Source organism: Curcuma longa, chromosome 3 (genome assembly GCF_044706935.1).
Source record: "Curcuma longa cultivar G26 ecotype Majalengka, Jawa Barat chromosome 3, ITB_CL_G26_1.1, whole genome shotgun sequence".
Lineage (NCBI taxonomy): Eukaryota > Viridiplantae > Streptophyta > Magnoliopsida > Zingiberales > Zingiberaceae > Curcuma > Curcuma longa.
This window is the reverse complement of record NC_133863.1, coordinates 1354802-1380911: the sequence shown is the minus strand read 5'-3', so window position 1 is coordinate 1380911 and position 26110 is coordinate 1354802. Positions and strand designations below refer to the sequence as shown.

The 26110-nt window shown below is 39.8% G+C and overlaps 8 protein-coding genes across 10 annotated transcripts; 3 read left to right on the top strand and 5 right to left on the bottom strand.

Annotated features, from left to right (window-relative positions):
• Nucleotides 1–104: 104 nt before the first annotated feature.
• LOC141823513 (putative protein phosphatase 2C 64) lies at nucleotides 105–3181 on the bottom strand. Its single transcript, XM_074710804.1, has 5 exons — nucleotides 2828–3181; nucleotides 2365–2709; nucleotides 2149–2269; nucleotides 1845–2068; nucleotides 105–714 (listed from the first exon to the last, which is right to left on the bottom strand). Exons 1-5 carry the CDS (start codon nucleotides 3116–3118, stop codon nucleotides 274–276), a joined length of 1422 nt encoding a protein of 473 aa, XP_074566905.1. The 5' UTR covers nucleotides 3119–3181; the 3' UTR covers nucleotides 105–273.
• A 2415-nt stretch (nucleotides 3182–5596) lies between these two features.
• LOC141822980 (putative 2' cyclic ADP-D-ribose synthase BdTIR) lies at nucleotides 5597–6229 on the top strand. Its single transcript, XM_074710268.1, has one exon. The coding sequence runs from the start codon at nucleotides 5597–5599 to the stop codon at nucleotides 6227–6229; it is 633 nt and encodes a 210-aa protein (XP_074566369.1).
• Nucleotides 6230–6708: 479 nt separating this feature from the next.
• LOC141823515 (HMG-Y-related protein A-like) lies at nucleotides 6709–7489 on the top strand. The gene is made up of 2 exons (XM_074710807.1): nucleotides 6709–6815; nucleotides 6889–7489. Exons 1-2 carry the CDS (start codon nucleotides 6774–6776, stop codon nucleotides 7366–7368), a joined length of 522 nt encoding a protein of 173 aa, XP_074566908.1. The 5' UTR covers nucleotides 6709–6773; the 3' UTR covers nucleotides 7369–7489.
• Nucleotides 7478–9209, bottom strand: LOC141823514 (GDSL esterase/lipase At5g37690-like). The gene is made up of 6 exons (XM_074710806.1): nucleotides 8957–9209; nucleotides 8745–8872; nucleotides 8524–8650; nucleotides 8323–8435; nucleotides 7944–8193; nucleotides 7478–7864 (listed from the first exon to the last, which is right to left on the bottom strand). Exons 1-6 carry the CDS (start codon nucleotides 9195–9197, stop codon nucleotides 7635–7637), a joined length of 1089 nt encoding a protein of 362 aa, XP_074566907.1. The 5' UTR covers nucleotides 9198–9209; the 3' UTR covers nucleotides 7478–7634.
• Nucleotides 9210–10797: 1588 nt separating this feature from the next.
• On the bottom strand, nucleotides 10798–11732 carry LOC141825370 (uncharacterized protein At3g17950-like). The gene is made up of 2 exons (XM_074712754.1): nucleotides 11652–11732; nucleotides 10798–11567 (listed from the first exon to the last, which is right to left on the bottom strand). The coding sequence occupies exons 1-2, from the start codon at nucleotides 11724–11726 to the stop codon at nucleotides 11085–11087; spliced, it is 558 nt and encodes a 185-aa protein (XP_074568855.1). The 5' UTR covers nucleotides 11727–11732; the 3' UTR covers nucleotides 10798–11084.
• Nucleotides 11733–15685: 3953 nt separating this feature from the next.
• Nucleotides 15686–17670, top strand: LOC141824382 (putative peroxygenase 4). 2 transcript variants are annotated; one of them, XM_074711658.1, is made up of 6 exons: nucleotides 15686–15795; nucleotides 15916–16020; nucleotides 16085–16170; nucleotides 16855–16949; nucleotides 17065–17190; nucleotides 17284–17670. In XM_074711658.1, exons 1-6 carry the CDS (start codon nucleotides 15771–15773, stop codon nucleotides 17432–17434), a joined length of 588 nt encoding a protein of 195 aa, XP_074567759.1. In that variant the 5' UTR covers nucleotides 15686–15770; the 3' UTR covers nucleotides 17435–17670. The 2 variants fall into 2 exon arrangements, with proteins under 2 accessions (XP_074567759.1, XP_074567757.1); XM_074711656.1 differs by having other exon boundaries at nucleotides 15686–15837.
• Nucleotides 17671–19025: 1355 nt separating this feature from the next.
• On the bottom strand, nucleotides 19026–22692 carry LOC141824489 (E3 ubiquitin protein ligase RIE1-like). Of its 2 annotated transcripts, XM_074711790.1 has the most exons (5): nucleotides 22245–22692; nucleotides 21305–21424; nucleotides 19927–20059; nucleotides 19662–19820; nucleotides 19026–19318 (listed from the first exon to the last, which is right to left on the bottom strand). In XM_074711790.1, the coding sequence occupies exons 1-5, from the start codon at nucleotides 22688–22690 to the stop codon at nucleotides 19169–19171; spliced, it is 1008 nt and encodes a 335-aa protein (XP_074567891.1). In that variant the 5' UTR covers nucleotides 22691–22692; the 3' UTR covers nucleotides 19026–19168. The 2 variants fall into 2 exon arrangements, with proteins under 2 accessions (XP_074567891.1, XP_074567893.1); XM_074711792.1 differs by lacking the exon at nucleotides 21305–21424.
• A 1143-nt stretch (nucleotides 22693–23835) lies between these two features.
• LOC141825198 (vacuolar iron transporter 1-like) lies at nucleotides 23836–25188 on the bottom strand. The gene is made up of 4 exons (XM_074712584.1): nucleotides 24853–25188; nucleotides 24655–24740; nucleotides 24460–24574; nucleotides 23836–24365 (listed from the first exon to the last, which is right to left on the bottom strand). Exons 1-4 carry the CDS (start codon nucleotides 25119–25121, stop codon nucleotides 24065–24067), a joined length of 771 nt encoding a protein of 256 aa, XP_074568685.1. The 5' UTR covers nucleotides 25122–25188; the 3' UTR covers nucleotides 23836–24064.
• Between the last annotated feature and the right edge of the window lie 922 nt (nucleotides 25189–26110).

The following is a 26110-nucleotide window of genomic DNA, read 5'->3' as shown; positions in this document are numbered from 1 at the left end:
TCAAATCCAAACTTCGTGGCGTAGCAACCTTTCTTTTAGAAAATACCAAAATATAGTTTAGAAAAACATCGGCTAATCTCTTGCTATTGCGAAGAAAAACAGCAAATGCATTGTGATATAACACACGCATTATGATATCATTACAAAGGGTAGGTGAAAGATTCAGGCAAAGCCCTGAAAAGTTGATTGGTTGAAGCATTTACAAGTCGCCTTGATGAATGAAGAAAGAATTATACTTCCTAAATGCTTCATCAATCAAGTCTCACTGTTCATTCATTTATCATTCGTAAATCTTGGAAGTTGAACAATGGAGTTAACTCGAGTGACCCCTTCCAGGCCTGACCAGTTCCCATCCTCTTTAAAGCATTCTGAACCTTGTTCTTCCAGAGCAGCTGCTATCCTGGTGTTTCTGACTGTGAAATTCCGGTCTAATGTGGGTTCAGAATCTTGTGCTTCATTGGTTTCAACTTTGGAATCTTCATTGCCAGGATAAATGAACGATGTCGAGCTATTATCCAAAGATTCAGACACAAGTGCATCCTTCTCATCGTCCAAGTAGAGGCAAACCACTGCGCAGTCATCCATTTTTGAAGTCGGATACTTGAGCTTCCATTCTCGAGCAGCAGCTTCAACAAGGACCTTTGCAGCCAATGATCGAGAGGGAGAAGATGAGACAATTTCAATGACATCTTCATTGCCGAGGACATCCCAGACCTGCAGCAACGTGTGAAAGTTTAGCCATAACGTGACGGATGCATATGCTGAGCAATAAAGTACAATCGAGCAAAGAGGTTCTACCATGCACACAGTTGTTTCTCTTCTACAATAAAGAGTAGGTCAACTAAAAGTTAAGCAAACAGGCAAAAGATACACTGCCACATGCTGTAGGTGTCATGGCTTTAGCTGTCATAGCTGACAGCTGAACTCACGAATGGGATGTACAACCTTGTGACCACTATTCTCTTTTTCAATTGGGATAATCATTCGTAGAGACTCTCATTACAACATCTACGTGTGTCGATCAATAACATTTGCAACAGCCTTAATCACCCAAAAGTATGATAAAGATTGCATAGTAGACGCTCTGTGCAAATCAATGCGGTCGGGAGCACCAAGCTCCAGAGATAAAAGGCCATGTTTCGTTGGCCATTAGGTCTTCAAGGTTGAACTGTGGTTGATTTTAATTGACCTTAAATCCATTCCTCTAACTAAATCAGAATGAGGTTTTCAATAACAATATCATAATTTGTTCATAGCAGTGAAGTGTAGCAGAAGGAGATGAATGGATGAAAGGTAGATGCCACACTGCTTACAACCATGACTTAAATGAAGGTGGAGATACCATCTGGAATTTTGTTATGCTCAGACGTATATGCCTCAGATAAGGTGGGGATATGTGCAGCAAAACTTAGCTCTTCTGATAAACCTTGATATCTGAAATTGATAATTAACCAACTAAAATGATAATATATGAAAGTTCAAGTTCCAGAACTTCCGAGGAGCTAGACTACTACAATAATCTCTTTCCTTAATGATGATTAGAGTGAAAGAAGGTACTGGTCAGTCACATTTCCCTAAGAATTTCACCATTATTGTTCTGCCCTGGTAAACTATGAGCCTTCTCCATTAGTATGATGAAACAAACTTAAGCAGGAATGTAAACCTTGAAAGTTTAATTATCGATAGCTGGAATATAAATGATTGAAGCCCCTTAGAAAACAACAGGTGAAGTATATATCGAGTGTCTGCACTGCACTGTTATTTCAGTTTCAACAAAAATGCAACAAATTGTGAATTCTAAAGATAAAGGAACCCCAGTAATAGGAAGAATTAGATCAACTTACGCCATCAGAAGCAAGAACAACAAATTGATCCTTCTGGGTGAGTGGCCAATGGAATAACTCTGGAACTGAGATCACTCCATAATCCTTCAAACAGAAGTCTCCAAAAGCCCTAGCCATTGCTAGACCAGGAGCGTTATCGAAAGGCAGCCACACCCTCGGCACCTCCGGTTCATCCTGCAGAGCAAAAACTCTTCCTTGACATTTCTTGATTCGCTCAGCTTCCCCTGCAGGAACCGCAGTTACTTTATACAGGGCATTAATTCATCAATAAACGAAGGACTTGAAGGATCTATCTAACACGTACTTGGAAGGTCGGGTTTGAGATCAACCGTCAGCTGCACAGCCCGCAACGAGCCAGAGATGTCATCTTTGCAACCCAAGACAGCTCGGGAATCCCCAATATTTGCAATGAAAAGGTTCGAATACTGTACTTGTGCGAAGACACAATTCCCAGTGAGGTGCTATAAGAAACAATGGCAAAAAAATTCATCACGCGCGACAAGCATAGGAAGAGGCAAACCAGCTTGAGCAAGATTACGGCAGTGCTGCCGCTGCAAAAACAATCGAGGGAGGAGTGAGAACTGAGCTCCTTGTCCATGGCCTTGTACGACCGCACGAAGGCCTCCTTCCAGGCCGAGAGCAACGGCTCCTCCAAGCAGAAGGAAGGATCTTGCACCGGCAGGTCGTTTCTCCCCCCTAGGCCGCAACACGGCAGGCTCACACCTTTGCGGCGGTTGCCACCGCGGGGGAGAAAGGAGAGGAGCTTGAGGGGGAGAGCATCCCTCACCTTTCGGGCAACGAGGTGGCCGTAAGGGCCGTGGCCGTCGAACACACCGCATAACACGCCCCCGTTGCCGCCGAAGTCCTGCATCGAAAACACACACGAACAAGGAAACCGAGCCCTCAAACGACCGAACGACCATCAAAGAGATCGATTAGCGAGGGGCATAAGAAAAAAAAAATTCAAAACTTTTGTGTCTTACTTCCCACAGAATCATGGCGTCCTGGTTTATCCCCTTGCGGCCTTGTTGCGTGTAGATGGAAGCGGTGCAGCTTCTACCGTCGTTTGAGAAGATCCGTCCCGGAAGGGCATGCAGCCGATCCTCCCGAATCGACGCGCCTCTCTGATTAGCTTCTCTTCGCTCTTCGTCATTCCTCCTCGCCTGACGCCTCCCGCTCCTGCTACTGCTACCGGAACAAGTGAGAGCTCCGGGTGGGGCGGTGGCGGCAGTGGCCGCGGCAGCGGAGGCAATGGCGGTGGGAATGTTTCCCATCCGGATCGCAATGCCGCATCCACCGCGCGAGGCCGGGAACGAGGAAGAGATCGGATTGGAGGCAGGAAGGCGAGCGGAAAGCCGGACCCTCTCTCCTCCAGATGTTAATGAATACAGGGGAGAGAGAGAGCAAGGAAAGGAGTGGGAAAGGGAAGACCACGGGAAAGTAGGGCCCACTGGGTTTCTTTTCTTTTTTGAGATCGAGACTACTTACTTAATTGACTTTTGATTAGATACGTATTCGATTTACTTAATTGCTTAAATTGGTATGGATCTCATAGATATGATCCGATTATTTATACTTAAAATATCATCAACTTTCTATAAACTAATCAAACGCTGATAAATTTGCTCTTTTTTGTATTTTTTGTTATATTATATTTTATTTTATTTTAATTTTTTTTTATAAAAAGTTGTGTGTAAAATAAGTAATCAAATTGCAAGCTCGCACATGCACCTGAAACAAGTTCCATTATTATTAAAATAATATATCAAATCTATTTTTTCCACGTAAATACTGCATGCCATAATAATTTATAAACCCGCCTGAACATATTTTGTGTCATTCTTTATCATTTTAAATAGAATATGTCCATGTATCAGTCGTTCAATACTAACTAACTTTGGTCTTAAAAAATTAATACAGTCTGATATCTTTTTTGCATGTTGAAGAACTCCATGACGGCAATGATTCTACGATTCCATGTTTTATTTTACTCTCCTAACTATTCATCAGTAAACTAAGAATCTGTAAGTTAAATGTTAAGCTAAAAATTGAAAGCAAGATAAGTTATTTTTTAAAATTATAGATTATTTGAACCTATACAAATTATAAATATTAGAAACAAACATAATAAAACAATTCTAATGTATCTCTTTGCCATTGCAACTTGAAGCAATGATTGCAGTCCATGAGAACGTTGCAACCACAAATCGACAGAAGGACTACTCCAATGAAACATAAGATTTTTTAAATTTATCTTAAATCTAGTTTAATCCAATTAAATTTGATTTAACTATAATTTAATCAATTCAAATCCAAATCAACTTGGATTTAGACAAACATGCTTCTTATCTCTGTACCTATCTAGATTTTAATTCAGCACATTTACTTTATAACTTCAAAATTACATCCAAAAGATCCAAACCTTATACTATTTTAACTAATTAAATTCAATCAGATCAAACATGTTAATTTATACACAATATTTTGCCATTAACTACTAATTTAATAAAACTTAATAAAATTGGGGTGGGCTATAGTAGTTCAGGATGGGCTATACGTGGCTCCATCTCTGGAGCCCATGGATGATCTCTATCAGTACAAGTGTAGAATGTTTACAAGGATCTAAAAAAGATTCAAATCCAATAAAATCATTACTTTAATTTCCACGTATCTGATACTTTTCTCCTTAGACTTTTTCAAACACTAGTCTCGAACCATTATATGTACTGTGACCAACTGCACTCGTATGTTCCCAAGTACGGACGCAAGACCTCTCTTGCCCGTTCCCTGGGCTTAGAACAATGTTTGCTTAGTCTACACTCCAAATATGGTATAGTTGACTGAGTCATAACTTCTAAATGTCAAAACGTTTTCCTTGAAAAGTTAAATTTGGAAGTTGGTGGATCGAGGTCGAGTCGGTTAATTAGTTTTCACGTGCACAAAATAATGAACGAAGAGTTGTAGGTCAAATCTCAAGCCTACGTTGACATGCATCATTCATATATGCATGCATTCATAAACGGAGAAAATATAATTATAACTAGAATGCACCTTCCATATTTAAATAATTGGATTCTAGAATCTAATATCAGTTTTTTCTTATTCAACGTGATCTTCGTCGTCAAAGACATATTTTTTTTTTCATAAGCAATTATTTAAAACTCTATAAGTAAATATATAGGATGTTGCAATATTCTAAATGAAACGATCATGATTTAAACTTAAAATATGATATTCTTGTGCAAATGTAATATTTTAAACATGCAATATGTAAATATTAAAAATGTTTTTTTCAATTTTATCAGTCCATTTTAATTTTTTCTGATATTTTACCGATTATTAATATATTTTATTTATTTATTATTATTATTGTTAGGCCAGATGGGCCCGATCCGGGCCCGGCGAGCAAAGATACGTGAAGAACCTTGTCGTGCCCATTCTGCACGATATCTAAATGGGCCGGCTTGGGCCACGCGTAGGTCGTCGATCTATTGTTCGACTAATGAAAAGTCAAAGTTTTATGGTCCACGATGGTTTAAAATTCTGATGATGAGTTGAATAGGTCCCTGTTCAAGCTACCACATCCCCCACGGGAAATCAAAATCAAACCTCGACTAATTTTTCTTGTTGTCGAATGTCATCCATATCCATCCTTACAAATACTTATATATACATAGATTACACAGCTAACATTTTCTCGTTGATCCACTAAAAAAATATATAATTCCATTAATTCATCTGTTTTGATTTCAATGGCCGTCTCTTCTGTGCACCGCGTCGTCGTCCCCTACCGCGCCGGAGCTTCTAGGATCCTCGCGAGGAAAACAGCAGGTGCATTCAAGTCTCCGGAATTCTCTTCGGCCGATCATGCCACTCCTCGCCGGCGGTCGTCCTCCAAGCAATGCGCCGCCGGCGTCGATGTGTTCCTGAGCCACCGGGGTGCGGACACTAGGAGCTCCGTGGCGGGGTTGCTCTACGACAGACTGGTGCAGATGAACGTCCGGCCATTCCTCGACAACCGCTCGATGGTGCCAGGAGAAAAGCTGTACGAGTCCATCGACGCCGGGATCCGGCAGTGCAGGGTCGGGGTGGCCATCTTCTCCCGGCGCTATTGCGACTCCGTCTTCTGCCTCCACGAGCTGGCGATGATGGTGGAGGCCAACAAGAAGCTCATCCCCGTCTTCTGCGACGTCAAGCCGTCGGAGCTCGTGGTGCGCGGCGACATCACTGTGCATTCGCCGGAGGATCTCCGGCGGTACAACCGGGCGATCCAGGAAGCTAAGCTCACCGTCGGCTTGAACTTCGACACAAAGAACGGGAATTGGTCGGAGTTGTTGTCGAGGACGGCCAAAATCGTTCTCAAGTGCCTGGAGAAGGAGACCTGATGGCATGCACAATATATATACACTGGTTCAAGCTAATTGGGGAAGGAGAAATCCACAAATAAATATTCTTTTTAATAATTTTTAACAATTTATTTTTGTGGGTAAATAATTATATTAGCTCTCTATTTAAGAGCTAGTTCGGCAGGAATGCCTGAAGAAATTAACGGAGGGTTCTCAATTATGATTTGAAATTTTAATAAATAAATGTTTTTATTTCTCACGAAGATGGTGACGTCATTTTTATTAATTATTTCGTAATGCACAACGCTGAACCGACAAAAAAATCTGATATAACGTCACGCACTGCCACCTCATCGATCCGCACCACACGACCGCCTAAACTGCCGCCGACGCTTCGATCGACGTGGCATCCGCGCATCACAGCCGTCCCCTTCTACTAGCGTCTTCACGAGAATTCACCATTTCCCCTTTATTTATTTTTTTAATGTTCTTTCCCACCTTTTTGTTCTTTCCGAATCCTGTCTCGCTCGCTTTTTATTGCCCTTCTCGATCCGTTGCAGGTTCTCCCAATCCAATCTTCGCCATGGCCGCTGCCGCTGAAGAAGATAGTAAGCCATACCCAGAGGTAAACAGATTATAAGCAGTGCAATTTTGGCTTATCGATCCGAAATCTTAATTCACCGCTTGGTTTGCCGCAGATGATCATGGAAGCGATCGCGGCGCTGGGCGAGGCAGGCGGCGCCGACAAGTCGGCCATCTCGAACTACATCGAGTCCAAGAACAACGACCTGCCGCCGGATCACCCGTCGCTCCTCTCGACGCACCTCGACCGCATGACAGAGAACGGGGAGCTCCTGCATGTCGACGGCTACTACAAGAAGCCCGGCGCGAACGCGCCCGCGAAGCGAGGGCGCGGCCGCCCGCCCAAGCCCAAGTCAGAGCTTCCTTCCGGCGCAGAGCTACCGTCGCCTCGGCCGCGTGGCCGGCCGCCGAAGACGAAGGATCCGCTTGCCGCTGCCGTCGCCAAAGCGGCCTCCGGGTTCCCCCGCCCTCGTGGACGTCCGCCGAAGGTCGACCGGGCGACGGAGTCGGGGACGAGCGGCGCTGTGGTTGGGGTCAAGCGGGGCCGCGGGCGGCCGCCCAAGGCGAAGCCAACGGCAGTAGCAGAAGCGGTCTGAGTGGATCAGGAGCGGGAACACAACAACTAGTAGCAGACTTATTATTTTGTATTTTAATTATTTAATAATGTTAATTAAGAAATTGAGACCGCAAAAGGTTTACTAAAAATTGTATGAATGGCACTTGCAATTCCAGAGAGTTGCAGAATACAGTATATATCGTGTGTGTAACACTGAAATAACAACGCATCTTCGAGCCTAAGTAGAAGCCGCAACCTGAACTAGAACCAAAACCCTGAAAGTTGTAGCTTGATGAAACATAACAATCATCGAGGGGAAGGGGGAGAAGCATTTCGTCCAAGAGCAGGATGAACTTTAGCAATCTCTGGGTCGGAGAACAGTATATTGGCGAGCACTACGTTCGCAGCATCCGTGGGGTGATAGGCGTCCCAGAACACGTATTCTGCTCGATTGCTGCAGAGGTTTGAGTTTGGCAGGCACAGGCCACCTACTGTCGTATCCACGTTGCAACATGACGTGTGAGAGACTTTGAATCCTGCAGCCAAATACAATTTTTGTTATCGAACGGACGTAGTTGGAATCCTCGATGTTTGCAGAGTAGTTTGATTGCGTACCGTAGATTTCTGGTCTGTTGATGAGATCCATGACTGAGTCGTAGCAATCTGCGAAGGTCATTTGCGCACCAGGAAGCCTGGAGTTGAGAACAGAGAGCAGATACTTGACTCGCTTGTTGAACCGCATCACGTAGTCGTTGACATAATCTAGGCATTGGCCATTGCCGGCTATCGCTCTCTGAGAGGGAATGCAGCCCATGGGTGACAGTCCATGGAAGATCACCTTCCTTGCCCCAGCAAAATACAACCTCTTGAAACATCAAACACAGACACCATGTTGTAGTTCATCATTCATTGCTAAAACTTGGATCGATTAACTACCATTAAAGATTTAAAGAGCTGATCATTCTATGTCTTGAAATTGAGCCAGATATCATACCGTCAACTGGCCTGCCAAGGTATTTATCAAGAGATCCTCGAACTCCTGGAGCGTGTAAATATTTCCATCAACAAGAAATGGCTTAAGAAAGTTGTTGATATAGTCATTGCTTCCTGTAAAATAAATGGAAAAAAAGATAAATAAAACCATTAGCTATCTTGACAAAATGGCATTCATCAAAACTTTGGTCGTGTAGTTTACCAAGTCCAACTAAAAAGATGGCCTCATTGCTTAGTTCCTCAGAAGCCTGTCTTCCAAGTTTGAGAGTGATTGCTTCCTTTGTCTTCTCATAGCAGCCAATTTGATCATCAAAGGAGAGCTTTTCAATCTGTGAATCCCCGTTTTAGTAAATGTATGTTGGCAATAGCTTAAAAACTTGTGTATCTGCGTATACTGAATTGAATGAAACACAAATAGCTTACAAAATAGATTCCGGTCTCGTTGAGAATTCCAGCTCCTCCAGAAGCATAGTTGACACCTTTGAGCATAGCATCATCGTACTCGGACAGAGAAAGATATGGTGGTGGAGATGGAATCCCCAGCTTGGCAGCTGCATCCCGAAATTAACAGAAAGTTCAAATCTGACTATTTTCATGTAAATAAATGTAGTCAGGAATGATTTAAACATACATACCAATGATGTCTCCTATGGTTCTTCCATTGGTGAATCTTCCAGTTGGAATGCCGCCATAGTAATCAATTCCATACCAGGGGTAGTCCGACTTCGCAAGGGATAAAATGAGATAGTTGTTGTTGCCCACATCGGACAGCGAGTCCCCGAACACATAGAGAACAGGTTTTCTAGTTTCAGTGGCGGTGATAATGGAAGCAGAGAGTAGAAGAGATATAACGAGAGTAGGCAAAAGAGCTTCCATGTTTGAGTTCAATTGAGAGTGGAACGTTGTGGTGAGAGATGGTGGTGTTCGGGATGGCAAATTTATAGCTTGGGTGGTGCAATGAAGTCATGGAGATGTCTCTAAGTTTGGCTTTTGTGGCCTTGGTGGGTCAAGAGATTGTGTGTAGTTGCACGGATTGGTGAGAACTTGAGGAAAAGTGGCACGGTTTCTATGATATGAATAGAAAATATCAGGCCATGCAGCCTTCTCTTGCAAAAGTTTTTGGTGCCAAGATGAAATATTTATGTTATTGGAAATGACTCACAAGTTATGTCAATTGAAAATTGGATGATTGCTGTTTCTTATGGAACTTAATTAGGTCCTATAGTCTTCATAAATTGCAGGAGTAAACTTGCATACAGAGAAATCGCTTTGACAGCAGAAACACAATCATAAAATTTGTCTTTGACGTAAATCATAGTTATTAGACTTATGAAAGTTTTCTTACTGTATACATTTTTCTAGGTCATAATTATCAATGTGTGTCCCTTAAGAATTTAATAGCCCAAGTACTTTTATTAATGGGCCAAAACACTTGACAACTCCCTTTAAAAAAGATCCAAACCCTACCCTCTGTTCATGCTGGAACAAGAACTCTCCTACAGGAAAAATTAGTGTTGCAAAACTGATGAGAAGCTAGTAACAAATTTATCATCTTTGTGTTTGTAGTACTTCTACCACACTTTGCTGTGTTTTTACTGCACATGCTAAGTAAAGGAATGAAACAGCTAAAGAATGCCAAACTGACAATAATTAACGTTTATTATCAGAAACCTAATCTAGAGTTTCTTATTGACTTCTGATGCCTGTTTGAAGATTTCTCTTACTGTTCTAGGAATGCCATTCAATTTCCTTGGCTGGTTTGCAAATAACCTTGGTCAAAGGACATTGAATGAATTAATATCATAGAACTATCCCAGCTCTCTAGAAGGAAGTTTCAGAAAGAAAGAAACATCAGCATACTATAATGATAATTGTTCTCAAATTTACAGAAAGAAACATCTAAGTGAGGCATAGTAGAACACAGTACAACTTGCTCAGACAAATTCATGAACTCCAACAGTCTTCTATGGTATCGTATCCTTCAGGATGCATCTGATAATTAAGTCAAAATGATGTACACAAGCAGTCTTCTTGATGAGGACCAATCCTCTAAAGGAATACTATTGATCAGTATTCAAGTGTTGGACCAGAGTAACAATAAATGAGTTGAACAAACGAATATGAAATCAATGCTCTAAAATAAAGTGGGAGTCCACCCTCCACATTATTGAGCTAAAATGCATCAGATTATTGTTTTTAAAATGCAATATCAATTTGTTTGTAATTGTCTGTTTATAAAGGCATTTACTAATTAATACATTTACTACCGTTCCTTTTCAAACATGGAATGAAAGTGACCACCATTGCTGCATTGCAATGACGAAATAGTACAAATTACTCAAAGCGATAAAGCCTAGTTATTTTAAATGCTTTAGCTTTACTAGAGTGATTCCAAAATTCAATAAAGCAGATTATTATTTTAACAAAAAGGAATGCTCTGGCTTTGTCCAGATTGAAGCAGTGAGACAGTGAGTACTAACAAACAAACATTATAAATAAAATACCAAATATTTGTCTATTTTTTATACAACAATTCCAAATTAGTGCTAAATTTTGATCCAATCCACTGACAGCTTTTTTTCTTGCTTCTTGAGTCACACCATGAAAAAAAAAAGTTAAATGGAAAGAAGGGAAAAAAAAAAGCAAAAGTCAAGAATAATAAGAGTAATAAAAAATTGAAAGGAAATAAAATTGAAATCAAAATTATTATTTTTTAATTCTTTTTCTTGTGCCACTCGGAGGGCCTGGTACGAAATCACAACGTTACCCCTCGCCGCCGCTACAGATTCCGGGAATGAGCAGCGAGGGCAGCCGCCCCATCGACTCCGTCCGCCTCTGCCGCGCAGGCGCCGGCGCCGGCGGCAGAACCCTCCCGTTGGCGAACAGTGGCCCACCGCCCACCGCCACGTGCTCGGCTGCGGCGGAGGCTGCGGGGCCGCCGAAGACGTAGTGCCCGTCCGCCACGTCGCCGCCCGACATCCGCCGCTCCACCTGCAGGAACTCCCCCAGCGAGGTCGTACGAGACACCTCGTCGCGGCACAGCCGCCACCAGCTGCCCCTACGCCCGTGCCGGCGTCTCCGATCCGCCGCCATCGGCTTCGGACGCCTCGCGGCGGCGCCTCCGTTGGCGTGCTCGCGGCGAGACGGGAGACGAGCGGAGCGGGAGGAGGAGGCGGAGGAGGGGAAGGAGACCCCCATTAGGGTACCGAGGGTGGTGCTCCGGTCGGCGAAGAAGGAACCGGTCGACTGCGTAAATAGCAAACCCATTAAGGGGTTATTTGGGGTAAACGAACGAAGGGAACGGGCGAAACTGCGGCAGCTTAATCTTACCTCGGTGTCGAGATCGGAGGAGGAAAGGGAGGAGAAGGAAGGAGAGGAAGGGATGAAGTCGGTGTCCCTATCCATAGCGTCCTGCTCCAAGAGACGACGGAGATGGAAGAGAACCTTGGATTTATTATTGAGCTGGAACACCGAAGGAAGAAGAGAGGAGTGAGTGCTAAATGACATAATTGCCCTTATTTGTTTGTTTTCTTCTTATAGTTTCATCCTGTTACAATGGAGAGCTGTCTCTAAATAAAAAGGAATAAAATATTTTCTATTACTATTTGTATCATTAAAAATTAATTTTATATATGTATATTGAATTTGAGACGTCCAAAATTGCCCTTGCAGATGCATGATAAAGTTTCAAAAGCAATAAATTCAACTTAACGTAAACAAATAAATGAGTCCTAAAATAATATTTTTAAAACGCAACAAGAGAAAAAAACAAAACATAATTAGGATATATTCTCTTGCACAAATACACAAGATGAGGAATATGGTCCAATAAATGACATCGATGTGTACTCGATTTTGCCTTTGTTTGTTTGGATACTTTTGATCATAGTGGAATCCAACGATAAGCCAAGCTATGACGCCTTTGATCTAGTTGTCACTTACTGTGTTTGGAGGACCAGAGGCGAGCTTTGTTAATCTAGTTGCTTAGCATTCCAAGTACCTTAATTATTTTAACTGTTAATTATCGAATAAAAAATAACAGACGCATTGCGTTGGTGATTAATTATTATCATGAAGTTTAATGCTTGTTTAGCGATGCCAAGCAGTCAAATGTCTTCTCTCCGAACAGTCTGAGAGCCAGAGGCAATGAGTGTGCTGGAAACACGAAGTGCCACAGCATGATGAAGCTGCATGCAGCTGGGCCTCGCCGGTTACTTGTGGACGCTCGTGAACAGGACGAAGTCGAAGCACTTGCGAGTGGCGAGATGGCAGAGCAGAGCAACAGAGGAGGAGGAGACTGACACTGCCATCAAGCCTTTTATCTAACAATAGTAGTTGACATCAGGACATGCAGTACCTGCCGTAATTCCTCCCTCCGCCATGCAAGACTGTGCGTGCTTGTTCCAGGGAAGGGAAGAGGGCCATGAGAGGAGAAGGGATGGGAACAGTATTGTTTGTTGCAATGATGGGTGTCAGCGAAGCAGTAGTGTTAGCTGTTTGTTTGGAGAGGAGAAAAGTGAGGCAGCACATTAAAGCGTGGTGAGCATGCACATGATCCCAAACAGATGTGCCTGTCTTCATGCTCTCATACATACAGCAGCGTTTTGGAGGCATGCACTGGCGTGCAAGGCATGCAAATTGGGGTGTCACTTTGTTTTTCTCATTAGGAAAAAAAAAATAAACAGTTTGATAAAAGGTTTTCCAGAGGAGCAATTAAATCCTTCTCGTTCGCAGACAATGTCAAATCAATGAATTATGCTGGATTCATACCTGCTGAAGAGTACTTTTATTTCTACAATTTAGTTGATTTCAATTCCATTTCTTCTCCTATTTAAGTAATTTGATTAACTAATTAACGGTTTAAGTCGTCATAGACTATTCATAGCTATGCGCATCATTACTATTTTAATTTTACTTCATAATGATTTTGCAAATAATAATTAGGTCTTGCTATCGAATCATTAACTGTGGATAGAACACAGACCATGCATGTGTGGATTGTTCTTTCGAAGGAAATCACAAAGTCTTACTGTAAACCTTCACTGATTAGCTTACCCTAATGATAGTGCTTCTTAAACATATATATTAATTAGCAGCCCATTTATTATTTTTTAAAGTATGGTTATTTTTATTCTCTATTAATTTGTGTAAATCAAACATGTGACCTAGAGGTCACGGGTTCAAATCCTGGAAATAGCCTCTTGCCAAAGGCAAGGTAAGGCTGCGTACAATGATCCTTTCCCCGAACCCCGCATGGCGGAGCTTCGTGCACCGGACTGCCCTTATTAATTTGTGTAAATCAAACATTCTGTCTTCTTTATTATCTAAATGAATTTGAAATATCATGATTTAATATTCCTTTTTAATTCCCCTATCTATTTCTTACACGATGCTATAAATTTTATAATTCCTTTCCTTTAATCAAATTAAAAATCTTTCAAAGGGAGGCTGGGAATTAATTGCAGTGGATTAGCACATCAAGAGAAAATATTACAAATATAGTTGATTGTTTTGTACAGAGTCAGAATTTGTGTCGGGCTGAAAGCAAAAAGGGAAGATGTAATCAGAGACAATTTACTTCCAATCCGATGAAAATTCGATTATATATATATATATATATATATATATATATATATATATATATATATATATAAATCAAATTCAATAATAAAATATATATATTATTTGTATAGTTTATTAAAGATCAATTAAAAATAAGAAAATAAATTTAATTGCTCCTTCTTCTTCTCGACTTTTTCATCATAGTTTATAAATATTTATTTTATTTTTATTAAATATTTAATGAGGATAGAGATAAGGATGAATATAATAAATAAATTAAGACGATCTAAATTATTCTTGCCATCCCAGGTGTAATAAATGTCGTTGGTTAATTTTGTAAAAGGAAGGGATTGGATGGCGTGAAAGAAGCCCTGATCGCAGATTGCTTCTATTTTATTTAATAGATTAATATATATATGAATTTTAAAATATTATTTTATTTTAAATATTATTAAATTATATTATAAAATTATATTATAGTTATTATTAAATTTATATAATAAATACTATTAAAATTTATTTACTACTTTAATATATTGCTAAATCATAATTGAAGTGTTACCAAATAATAACGTAGCTCTGTCTTTTTTAAAAAAAATATGGACAACAATCAATTTCAAAAATTTTGGGCAATTAAATGAATACCTTTTATATAATCAATATACGAAGCTTGCAAATATATTTTACTAAAAGATTCCTTTGTTATAATGCTCTTTACTAAAATACACACATATGTATTATTCTAAGTTAGAATGTTTTAAAATTTAAATTGGATAAAAATTATAATTTTGAGCCGAAATTGGGCTTAATTTCTGATTGGATTCAGACCATCAATTATATTTGGAATTGGATTTTGGCTAAAAAGCTAGAAATATATATATTTTACCTTTCTAAATCTTAATTAGTGAAATATGATTCTACATGAATTATATTTTGGGCAAAGTAAAATGAAAACTACTTTTACAATTTTTTTTTCAAGTAAGGAGGATATAGTTGAAACTTCTTAATAAGAAAGATTTTAGGGGTGGGTTTTGTCCATTTCATTAAAGTTGGGAATTGAAACAATTGTCGAAAGGAAATAGAAACTCACTTTATATTGATTTGTTGCGTCAATATTAAAGTAACCTCTAAGTTGTGGGCGATAAGCATTTGGCCGTTCCCATCACCTAAATCACCTAAATAATAAAGAAGATGCGTCTAAAGGGCAATTGGCATACTTATTTAAAACATCTTCAATATAAGAAAGTCGAGCTTATGAGAAACATCTTCCTACCATTCACACGAATGCCGTGTGGCAACATTGTTCACCTAAAAGTAGAAGATTCAATCGATCGATCGATCAATTTTAAGTAAAATACATGAAGTGAAGAAATTGAACTCAAAGTTACGTAAGCCTATTCTTGAGATAGCTCTACTGAACAACTACAAGTGGCTCCTAATATCATTAATAATTCATCACCCACCCCACATGTCATACCACACTCACTAAAGCTCCAACTGAATGACTGAGTCAAGGCTCATGAGTCGTTCCAAGTCAATTTCATTATTGCAGAAAAGGAGGGCAAATAATAATAATAATAATTTACGCATGTTTTTCATGCGGATTTCTCATGTGATTTTATTTGATGTGTTAAAGAGCAACAATTAAGCAAATTATCAAAGTGAATTAAGTTAAAATTTGATATTGTAAAATATTGCAAATTATCAAAGTGAATTAAAAAATTATTTTAATTAATTTTTATTTTAAAAAAATTATGTGAAGGTATTTAACCGCACCTGCCGCTTCCTTTCAAGCCATCGATCTCATTTCTCCAAGTTGCCTTCCGTCTTGCTCTCATCAGTTAAGGCGTCGTCTTCTCCTCCGCTGGAGGCGAGATTTCTCAATCCATGGCGTCGTCTTCTCCGCCCGGAGGTAAGTTTTCTCAAACCATGGCGTCGTCTTCTCCACCCGGAGGTAAGTTTTCTCAAACCATGGCGTCGTGATATAATCTCCCCCAACTCGAATGGTAACCGCCTTTTTGTTGATCCTTAGGCAGCGAAGGTGAGGAAGAGGCGAACCTGACGCCGTTGCAGAGGCACGTCGCTTTCTTTGATAGGAATAACGACGGCATCATCTACCCGTCCGAAACCTACCAAGGTTCCATCTCTCTCTCTCTCTCTCTCTATGCTTTTGTCATGGATTGATGGCGGCTGTTTGATAGGGTTTCGGGCGATCGGGTGCGGCGTCGTTTTGTCCGCCGTGAGTGCTGTTTTCATCAACGGCTTCCTCAGCCCCAAAACCAACCCTGTGAGTTCAACATTGAGAAGATCTTGTCCTTATTGCCAGTTTGTTGTCCCGATATGGAAAAGATTGAAGCTTAGTCTTTGGCGAATGCTTAGAAATATAATGCAAAAACTTGGGGGCCGATTTTTTCCCACATAACAATGAAGAATAGAACTTTTCCTCATCATTCTAAAAAGTTAAATACACAAAAAAGTGCACCCTGAATCTCTCATTCTTGCTTGTCTTGTTTATTGAATACCATCTTTTTTTCAATAAATATTTACAAGATAAAGATTTTATATATTCTTTGTCAGTTCAGATGCCCTTAGTGTTTGCTTGGGAAAAGAGACTGTATAGTTCATAGCTTCGGCACAAGTAGATTGATTAATAAAACTTTTATTCACCAGGCTCTGACTACATTAGCTAATTGAGTTCTTGATAGCACAACAAGGTTATGAGCTTTAATGCCCAAATCCCATAGAATATGATTGCCTCGTTTAAAGTTGCTGGTTTACCTGACGATTACTTGCAAATGCAATAAATTCAATGGTAGTAGCTGTCTTTCAATAGTCATCGGGTATTTAAACAAGATCATCATTTTTAATTATTCAAATAGAAGTTCATTTAAATGAGGACCATCAGATTGCTTTACTTGTATATATTGCAAACCTTTCTAATTTATCATCTTGTTTGAATACTTGCATGTAGGGTAAATCTCCATTTCCTTATTTTCCAATATATGTGAAGAACATTCAAGAAGGCAAACATGGAAGTGACACAGGAGTCTATGACAGTGAGGGGAGGTACCATTTACCATATTCCCACTTAGAACTTGAAGACTGATGACAACCTATATCTCCTCCTTATTGACAAATCTTTCCTTTGTATTTCTGTTGGATTTGCATGAGTATTATTTAGATTCGTGGCCTCAAAGTTTGAAGAGATATTTCAGAAGCATGCTATGACAAATCCTGAAGCACTATCATCGAAAGAGTTGAAGGAGATGCTTAAGGCAAATCAGGAGCCCAATGATCGCAAAGGCGGGTAGGTTTTTTAGCTTAATTTGGCACAATGGAATGAAATAAAGATGTTAGCTAATTGACTGAAAATTCATTATTGCGATGGGAATTTGTAAAGGCTTGCATCCTGGACGGAATGGAGAGTGCTTTATAATCTCTGCAAAGACAAAGAAGGATTCCTGCACAAGGATACCATAAGAGCTGTTTACGATGGAAGCCTTTTTCTCAAGTTGGAAAAGGAAAGGCAATCTTCCGTGAAGAAAGCATGATGATGGTTTGATAGCCATGTGGTCTTGATCCCATGGATTATACAGTTTGATACGAATAAATCTACTTCATGGACTGGTTATGCTAAATTGTCTAGTAGAAAGTGGTGAATCATAGTTCTTGGTGAAGTAATGCATGAATGTACAATGTGCATATTCTTTGTGCTGGCACATTTGGTATGGTTTTAGTTCTTCCTTCTGCAGAATCCTATAAAAACTAGTGTTGGGCAAAAATTCAAAGGGGCTCTCTCTGTTTTCCATCAATTTTGCCAAAAAATTGAAGCCATCATCCTCTTCCGACTATGCTCCACCTAAATCATCAAATGCCTGCTGAAATATTGATACAACCTCTTATTCTCCTAGCAAAGTTTGCTTTGTCTTTTTGTGCTCAGGGGAATTTGTTTTTACCTTCAATTTAGATCATAGTTCTTCAAAATTCAAGTTTGTTTTTTTTTGTTCATACAGAAAGGGCGTTTTTATCTTATAAAACTTGTGGAATTCTCAAAACCAATATATTCAGACCCTGTTAATTTTCATTCAAATTATTATTACCTTTTACACTTTTGCCAATAATTGCTAACATGAACTGATATTATTTGTTCATACTCGAAAAGTAAATTATTGAAGACTCTAAAGGGCCTATGAAATATAAAAGAGTGTAGTTTGAGTTAATGTAATAATTTTGATTAAAATTATAGAAATTAAAATTGGTCTATATTAAAAAAGAAAGATATTATATAAATTGAGAGAGTCTATTAGGGATATAGAGGAATATTTGTTCGTAAAATTAAATCAATTTGAATAAGAAAGATATCAGTAATTTTAGTCAAAACTATTGGATAAATTAGAACTCAAATTTTAAATATTATAAAAAATTAAATAATATGTTTTTATTTCTAATCCTAAATGATTTCAAATTATTCAAAGATAATTTGTTTGCACCAAGGCTCTAAAAATATTATTTCACGTGGTTATAGAAAAAGAAAAGAAACTACAAAAATTATTTTGTATTTCGGATAGGGTTGTTAACTCATATGCTTTTTTCACAAGGTCACTTGAAAACTATTTAAACACTTAAGATCGATGTCCAAGTTGCAATTTTGTTCAAAAAAATTGCTTACATTCCAAAATAAAATGCGATAAAGGATGCTTTATCAATTTTGTCTAAAAGTATTTTTTTTATTTTTTGCCTAAATAATTGGGGCCTAAAAAGTTCTTGTTAGTAAATGGTTCCACGTCGATTTAGCTTTGGCGACAATAACTGGTTGTTTGCACGTCATTTCATTGCACCTAACGCAAATAAGACGTTACGGCAAAAATAATAAGATCAAATAAGAATAATTCAAGGAACTTTAGATATTAATCTAAAGTAGATATTTATTTTAAATAGTTTGTTATTTTTATATTTTGGAAGAAAACTTAAGATTCAGGATATGTTTAGGTATATATAGATTTTAAATATCAATTTTTCGAACTTATTTTCAAAATTTGAAATTGCATTGTCCCACCAAAAAAAAATCAAATCAATCAAGAACTCAACCCACTCGTTCAAAAGGAACAAAATGTTTATTGGACAAGAACATTTTGTTCTCAATCTACAAAATCATATAATACATCACAGATTTGACAAGAATATTCCGATAAGAATCTATTCACAGTGACTGCATTCCAGAAGAAGACTATATATACCAGGAACTGAAACAATGGAGCTGATATCTGGTTCTCTTCATCAACATGTCAATCATTGAGGATGTGGCACTTGCAAAGAGGGCAAGTTGCATTTATCCAAAGCCATTTCACGATGCATGAAGAGTGGAAATGATGATTGCAGGGAAGAGAAAGGATAGAATTTCCATCTTCATAAGAAGTTAGACAGATACAACAGCCCTACGAAAATAGACACACAAGTAAAACAATCGAGCTTCGAGATCCTTGTAACAACAATTTCAGTTCAGCTCAGGTCCTTGAAACTACATAATTGGAAAACATGATTGAAAGGACAAGGCATTGGATAATTTTCAAATGTATCACACTGAAATAAAAAAAAACTATGCAAAAATGTGAAGATAGTTCAAGTTATACCTAAGGAGCTAGCCAGGTCGTATTCAACTTGTATGCAAGAAGTATTACTACCATAGTGGATTCTAAGAACTTTCAAATAGATGCATGATTCTAACTAATGATTTGCATGAAACAATGAACCATCAAATCTGAATATGAGGGAACTTACTGCATCTTCCTTTGGAAGAACACGTTCGTTGGAGGTAATTCCCCTGTTATTTAAATCTGGAACCATCAGTCCTTCCTTTAAAAACTTTTCTCCATCACCATCAAGCTCAGAGTATCTGTATCTAGAAAGCATACTAATGTCTGCATCTGAAGCACCTTCCTTTACGCACAAAAGCAAGCATTGAGATAAGGATTAGCCAAATTCATAACAAACTAGTGCTAAGTAGTAAAACTAATTTATTGGCAAGAATAATCTGAGTTCTCACCTGACCTATTACAGAACAAAGTATTGCAATAACACAAGGCAAGCAGCAGCAGAGTGCAATTCCGATGATGCATGTGAAAGCAATGCAGAAGATGGCAAAGAGTGCATCAAATGTGAGAAAAACCACAGTCAACCTACACAAATACATGAAGAAGCAGACTCAAATTTTTTTCATTGCTAGTTCAAAGAATCAGACTCTCAAAGCATATTTGTGATAAAATTCAGCATTGTCTGGATATAGAACGAGTTTCCACAGTCAAACCTGCACAAATACATGAAGAAGGCAGACTCAATGTTTTTTTTTTCATTGCTTATTCATAGAATCAGATTCTCAAAGCATAGTTGTGGTAAAATTCAGTATTATGTCTGGATACCTAGTTGGGTTCAGAAGAGACTCCCATGCAATATATGGGAAAGACAAACAATTACTTGACACTTCTATGGAATGAAGGTGTTATGAATAGGTGATAAGCTAGAAGATAGCATGAAATTCAAAGGCTAAGCCAGAAGAGGAGAAAACTATAGCAAGAAAGAAAGGCCACAATCTTTTTTCATAGAAAACAAAACAGATAAACATAAAAGATAACCATTGAAGTACAAGAATTGAAGCAGTTGGTGATTTCACTACTGTTGATCGTTCCAACTCAAGTAGAGTAGAAAACAAACACAATTACTTGAAGTGATAGCAAAAGACGACTTCGAAAGCCTTAGTGACCTGAAAAACACTATTTAACGCACAGCAAAAACTAACTTGGACACCATACAACAAAGCAATTTCTTGCCTCATGGATGTGTGACCTCAAGACAGATGTGGGCATGGGGCAATTCATGTTGGGTTTTAAGAAAAAACTGATCCAATCTGAGCAAACCCAGTCCTGATTTATCAAAAAATCCCTGAAGCCAAAATTTTGGGTTGTGTTCAGTCAAGTTTTCAGTTTTTTAGATATTATTGATAAAAAGTTTTAGGGCATTATAATCACAAAGTTATGTGAAATGTTAATCATTTCAAAATATGGGTAAAAAATACAATTAATATACGAATTTTTTAGCTTCTTGATCACTTTATAAATAAAAATGTACAGTATACACCTACCATGAGGGATCATGAAGAATCCAACAAAACAGTTGATCTGATATAGAATCCATTGTTACTAATCAGCGTGGTGATCAGGCTACTTACAAATCATTTGAAATTAAAAGAAATAACTACATTCTTCTTTATATCTCGAAAACAGGAAAATGCTTGTGTATTTTCAGGTACAAAAAGTTAGTTGTCCAAATTATGTCATAGTTTAACATTTAGAAGAGCATACATGTTATCGAGACTTAGAAAGAATACCCAAACAAGAAACAAAGCAAATAATCTTTCAAAGTCATACCAGTAAAGAGTAGGAGCATTCTGTAAAAGAGCTTCACCATCAGAAAACACCCAACAAAAACCAACAATCCACCAAATAAAGGAAGCCATGCTATTGATGGATTTACATCCTTTGAAAATACTGCAGACAAATTAGGAAATGCTGAATAGATGGTCAACTAAGACTTTCCAAACCTTTACGCTTGAACAAGAAAATTTAATCAATCTCCCAAACAGATAAACTTTATAGAACCCAATACCCCAAATATGTTAAATAAATATTTTGCTAAACTTATCATAATGCCCTCAGATCAGTAAAATATAAAAGATAGGTGGCACTTGTCCGTCTTATCTTTGGTTTTAATTTTAATTTTATATGCTCTATCAATAAGCTTATTAATTTATATGATTCTCTATCAAGTTGCTGATTTAGAAGAGTCTCTTCTTGAAAAGGGAAGATTGCAAATCAACAATTCATACACCTGGCATTGATGATAGCCTCTTCTACTTGTTAACTGTATTCTTTCTAATTGGTAATATAGTTCAATCAGTCTAGTAGCTTACGAGTAATAGATGCCTCCATGAATTTGTAAAAACAAAAAGAACTGGTTCAATATTATACGAATCAATAAACAAACTGTACGCCTGGGCAGCGATTTATTTTGTTCTTAGTTATCAACATGGATTAAAACTGCACGGAAACTAGATAGTTTTCTTTGCAATATCGTCCCATGTGCAGAAATCAAACTGAATCTAGTACAAAAAGCGACCAGGGGAATATATAGTCAACTTCTCTACTGAACTTTACCCATTTCTCAGATCCGTAAGCTCTAAGAAACTATCTCCCAGCGTTTATAATTCTGCAATTTGAAGCAAAATTTAACTCTTTCCTACTAATCCAAACCATTTCCACGACAAGACATCTTCAATTACGGAAAAGAACAAATCTGAACTCCTAGTACCTGCTATGTCCTCTGTTCCCAGCGCTGACACGAGCCGAATCCTCCTCGCTGTCCACGGAGTCGGAATCCCACACCACCCGCTCGCCGCCACTTCCCCCTTCCTCTAAACCTTGCTCTCCGCCGCTCCGCCGGCGCCGGCGATACTCCCGCCAGATCAACCCCACATGCGCCATGCACTGGAGCGCGTACCCGGAGATCCACACCCGGAGAGGGACGTCGGGCCGCTCGCATGTCGTGGCGCAGAGCACGACGGAGGCGGCGGCGGCGAAGGTCATATTCAAAGCGACGTCGAGCACCAACACGGGCCTTGAGTAGACCCAGTCGGTGTGCCGCTCCTCGAGATGGTGAGCCGCCGCCTGGCGGACAGCCGGGGAAGCCGCGAAGGTGGTCGGGTGGACCGGCCGCAGGAGGAGGGCGGAGGCGGTCGACGCTCGCCGGGGCTCCATGGTTTCACCTACCAGCAGAATGACTCTGCGACTGTTGGACTGACGTGTATAAATCGTTGAATAAAAACCATACTTTTATTTATTTATTTATTTATTTATTTATTTATTTGTGGATATAGCTTCTAAAATATTAATTAGTTGGTAGTAAATGGAAACGGGTCGGGTACAACACTAACGGGTTCGAAGTGGCGTACACGGCAATTCTGGGTATTATATATAACTTTCTAATGCCGTTGTCAAAGAGAAAAAGTCAAAGAAGCAGGAGTCGTCTTTTGCTTTCTCGACGGCGAGCCTGAAAACACTTATCCATGGCTGCTCTTGAGCGAGGAACTCGGAAGGTCAATTTCGAGTCAAAGTGTCAAATGGTGAATACGTACAGTGCGTGTACCACTATCTTACACGGACTCCTCTCCTTTGTAAACTGTAATGCCTTCGCCACTCAGGATTACAAGTAAAGGAATTGGGATGCCTCACAGAAAATCATTCTTTCATGACATTGGATCGGAAATTTCTGGTAACTGCATGCTGATGATACCATGGCACAATTCCCAAGCTCTCATTGTATGCTGTCCCTTCACCAGTTTTGGATGTAACAAACCTTTTGCCTTTCTTGCTCACCATCCTCTGTATCTTCAAGATGCTTTGACAGAGGCATTATATAGCTAGCACTCTAGCTAAACCCCATAAATATTTGCTAGGAAGTTGCTCTGAGCATACTAATTTGTGTGTTTTTGTAAATTTTGGGATCACCATGACTTCAACATTAATTAGCAGTTCATATTACTAAAACATATTTATACTGACAACAAGCAGAATTTGCTGAACATAGATGCCAACTCTTAATAATTCTTCAAAAAATCCAGGTTTCTATTTCTGTCGGATAGTTTGTGTACTCTTCTATGTGCGAAGGAATAGTCATAATTGGTAATCTGATATCCAAAGTGATTGCTTGCCACGTTGTCTACAAAACAACCATCTAGTTCACATGATACAGTCATCTAAGCAAATACTTCTTTTGAGATTATCGTCGTCACTGAAGCTAATACAAGTATAGTTTATGTTTGCTAGTGCAATTCCAGTTCGACATGCATATTCGTTTCTGCAAAGTGTTTCTGCTCCTAATCGTCTATATATAAACAAACTAATTATCCAAAAGCAAAGTAGCTCCAAATCTAGTCACATATTGCATATATATCTAACGATCACTTCTCAAACTTAATTAGTATTTTACAGCGATAGAGCAAAACTTAGTAGGAACAATTCTACACGCGAAATATATCAATTATTTTGGTGAAACAAAATATATATAGCTAGCAAATTTTGCGCGCGGCACTTGATTAACCACTTAATTATCACTTAGCACTATTAATTGCATTAGGTGGCTTGGACGGCCTTGGCCATGGCATAGGCAGCGGCGGAGGCGGCGGCGCCTATTAATGCGGTCTGGAAGGAGCTCATCAGCGGGCGGTCGCCGGTGAAGTGCCCCTTCACGTAGCCGAAAAAGAGCAGCGCCGCCAGCGTCACGCCGATGGACGTGAGCAAGGCCTTCATTGCGGTGGGGATGAAGACGTAGGGCAGCAGGGGCACCACGCCGCCCACCATGTAGGACAGGGCGATCGTGAGCGCGCTCTGTAACGCCCTCTTCGGATCTGGCTTCTCCAATCCCAGCTCGAATCTGAAATTTGATTACGACCAAATTAAATTACCATGTAATCGATTGGACATTAACAAATTATGAGTCAATATCGAGCTGAGTAATGGTATTTTACTTCATCATGAACTCGAGCCAGGCTTCTGGGTTCTTCCGCAGGGAGTTCACCACCGGGCCGTACTCGTGAGGCTCCAGGCCATACTGCGAAAGGATCTCAGCGATCTCCGCCGCCTCTGCGCGCGAAAACGATGTATGACCGTCAGACAAGCATCTAACGGCGCCAAATATTCATTCAACTTAGAGATGAACCTACCGGTGTCTGGGACGGCGATGATCTCCTCCTGCTCCCGCTTGAGTTCCCGCAAGTAGTGGTCCGCCTCGCTCTTCGCCGCCAGATACCTGCCACGCAGGTAAAGCATCAGACGCCCAATAAATCTTGTCTTTCAATCATATTCGTTTTGTTGTGTCACCGATATGTATAGAAATCGCCGCAACTGGCGAAGTTACCGACCCGCCTAGGCCCATGGAGATTGCGCCAGCGGCGACCTCGGCGAGTCCAGCAGTGAGGATGATGTAGGAGGGAGCGTTGGCGCCGGAGAGTCCGGCGGCGAGAGCAAAGGGGACGGTGAGACCGTCGGAGACACCAATGATGACGTCGCGCACGACGTTGCTGGCGGTGAAGTGCTTCTCCTGGTGGTGCACCAGAAGCTTCTCGGAGGAAACGCCGCCCGCAGCCGGTGATTTCGACAGGTTCACCACCCATCCATCTTCCGGCGCCATTAGGTATTTATCACGGCGGATTAGTTTAATTAATCTTAATCAAACTACTTAATGATGCCAAGTTGAACGAGGGCGACAAGCTAATTACCAAGTCAGCGGAAGGAGAGTACTTATAGGTGGGAGTTATCAAAAGGGACGAGAATAGCACTTATATCACAAAAATGCCACTATCGAAATCCAATCATCCTTTTCTAAGATAGAAAATGGTCAAAGAGCATCTTCCATTTCCCATTGATAGAGCTTTACTTGATAACACAAAATCCAAAAACTTTTATATAATTGATGTGATATATTAGAATCATAAAAAAAACTTATTTAGAACTCTAACATTATAAATATCCTCACACCCATAATTGTTTCAAATTTTTTTATTTCAAAACTTCTGAAAAATCTTGGAATGGATATGCCATGAGACAACTTGAGCTCCTCGTGTCGGGAAACGGCCACTGTAAAACAAACACTAGGCGCGTGTTCGCCACGAGACAGCTGACACACGCAGATGCACCCCGGTCCATCACCCTCAATGCATGCAGCACATGGAGCATCCACCGCGACCGAACAGGCAAACAAACAAAAGGAGCCAAAATCCACGCAGACAAAAGTTGATCACGTACGGTGATCCAGGAAATGGATTGTATTTTTCAGAATGGATCGGAATCGTTTAACTTGGGCGTTGAGAAATTTGACGTCGAAAGGTCTCTGAAAACAGTCGATCAAATTAGTCTCTCGAATATCTAAAAGCAAAGCAAAGTAAAAAAACATAAAATAACTTCAAACAGTTGGCGAAGGGGGAGAAGCTGTATTATATATCCCTCTCGCTCGCAAGCTTGCACGCGCGAGAGAGTCGTCGCTGTCAGGCGCGTGTCGATCACGGAACCAAATGCAGTTTCCCCACGCAAGTTATTAAATGCATGCCCAAACAAAGGGCATCGCCAGGCGCCTGCCACAAGCCACCCATCTTTCTGTCACCTCTTGCTGCATCTAATTAT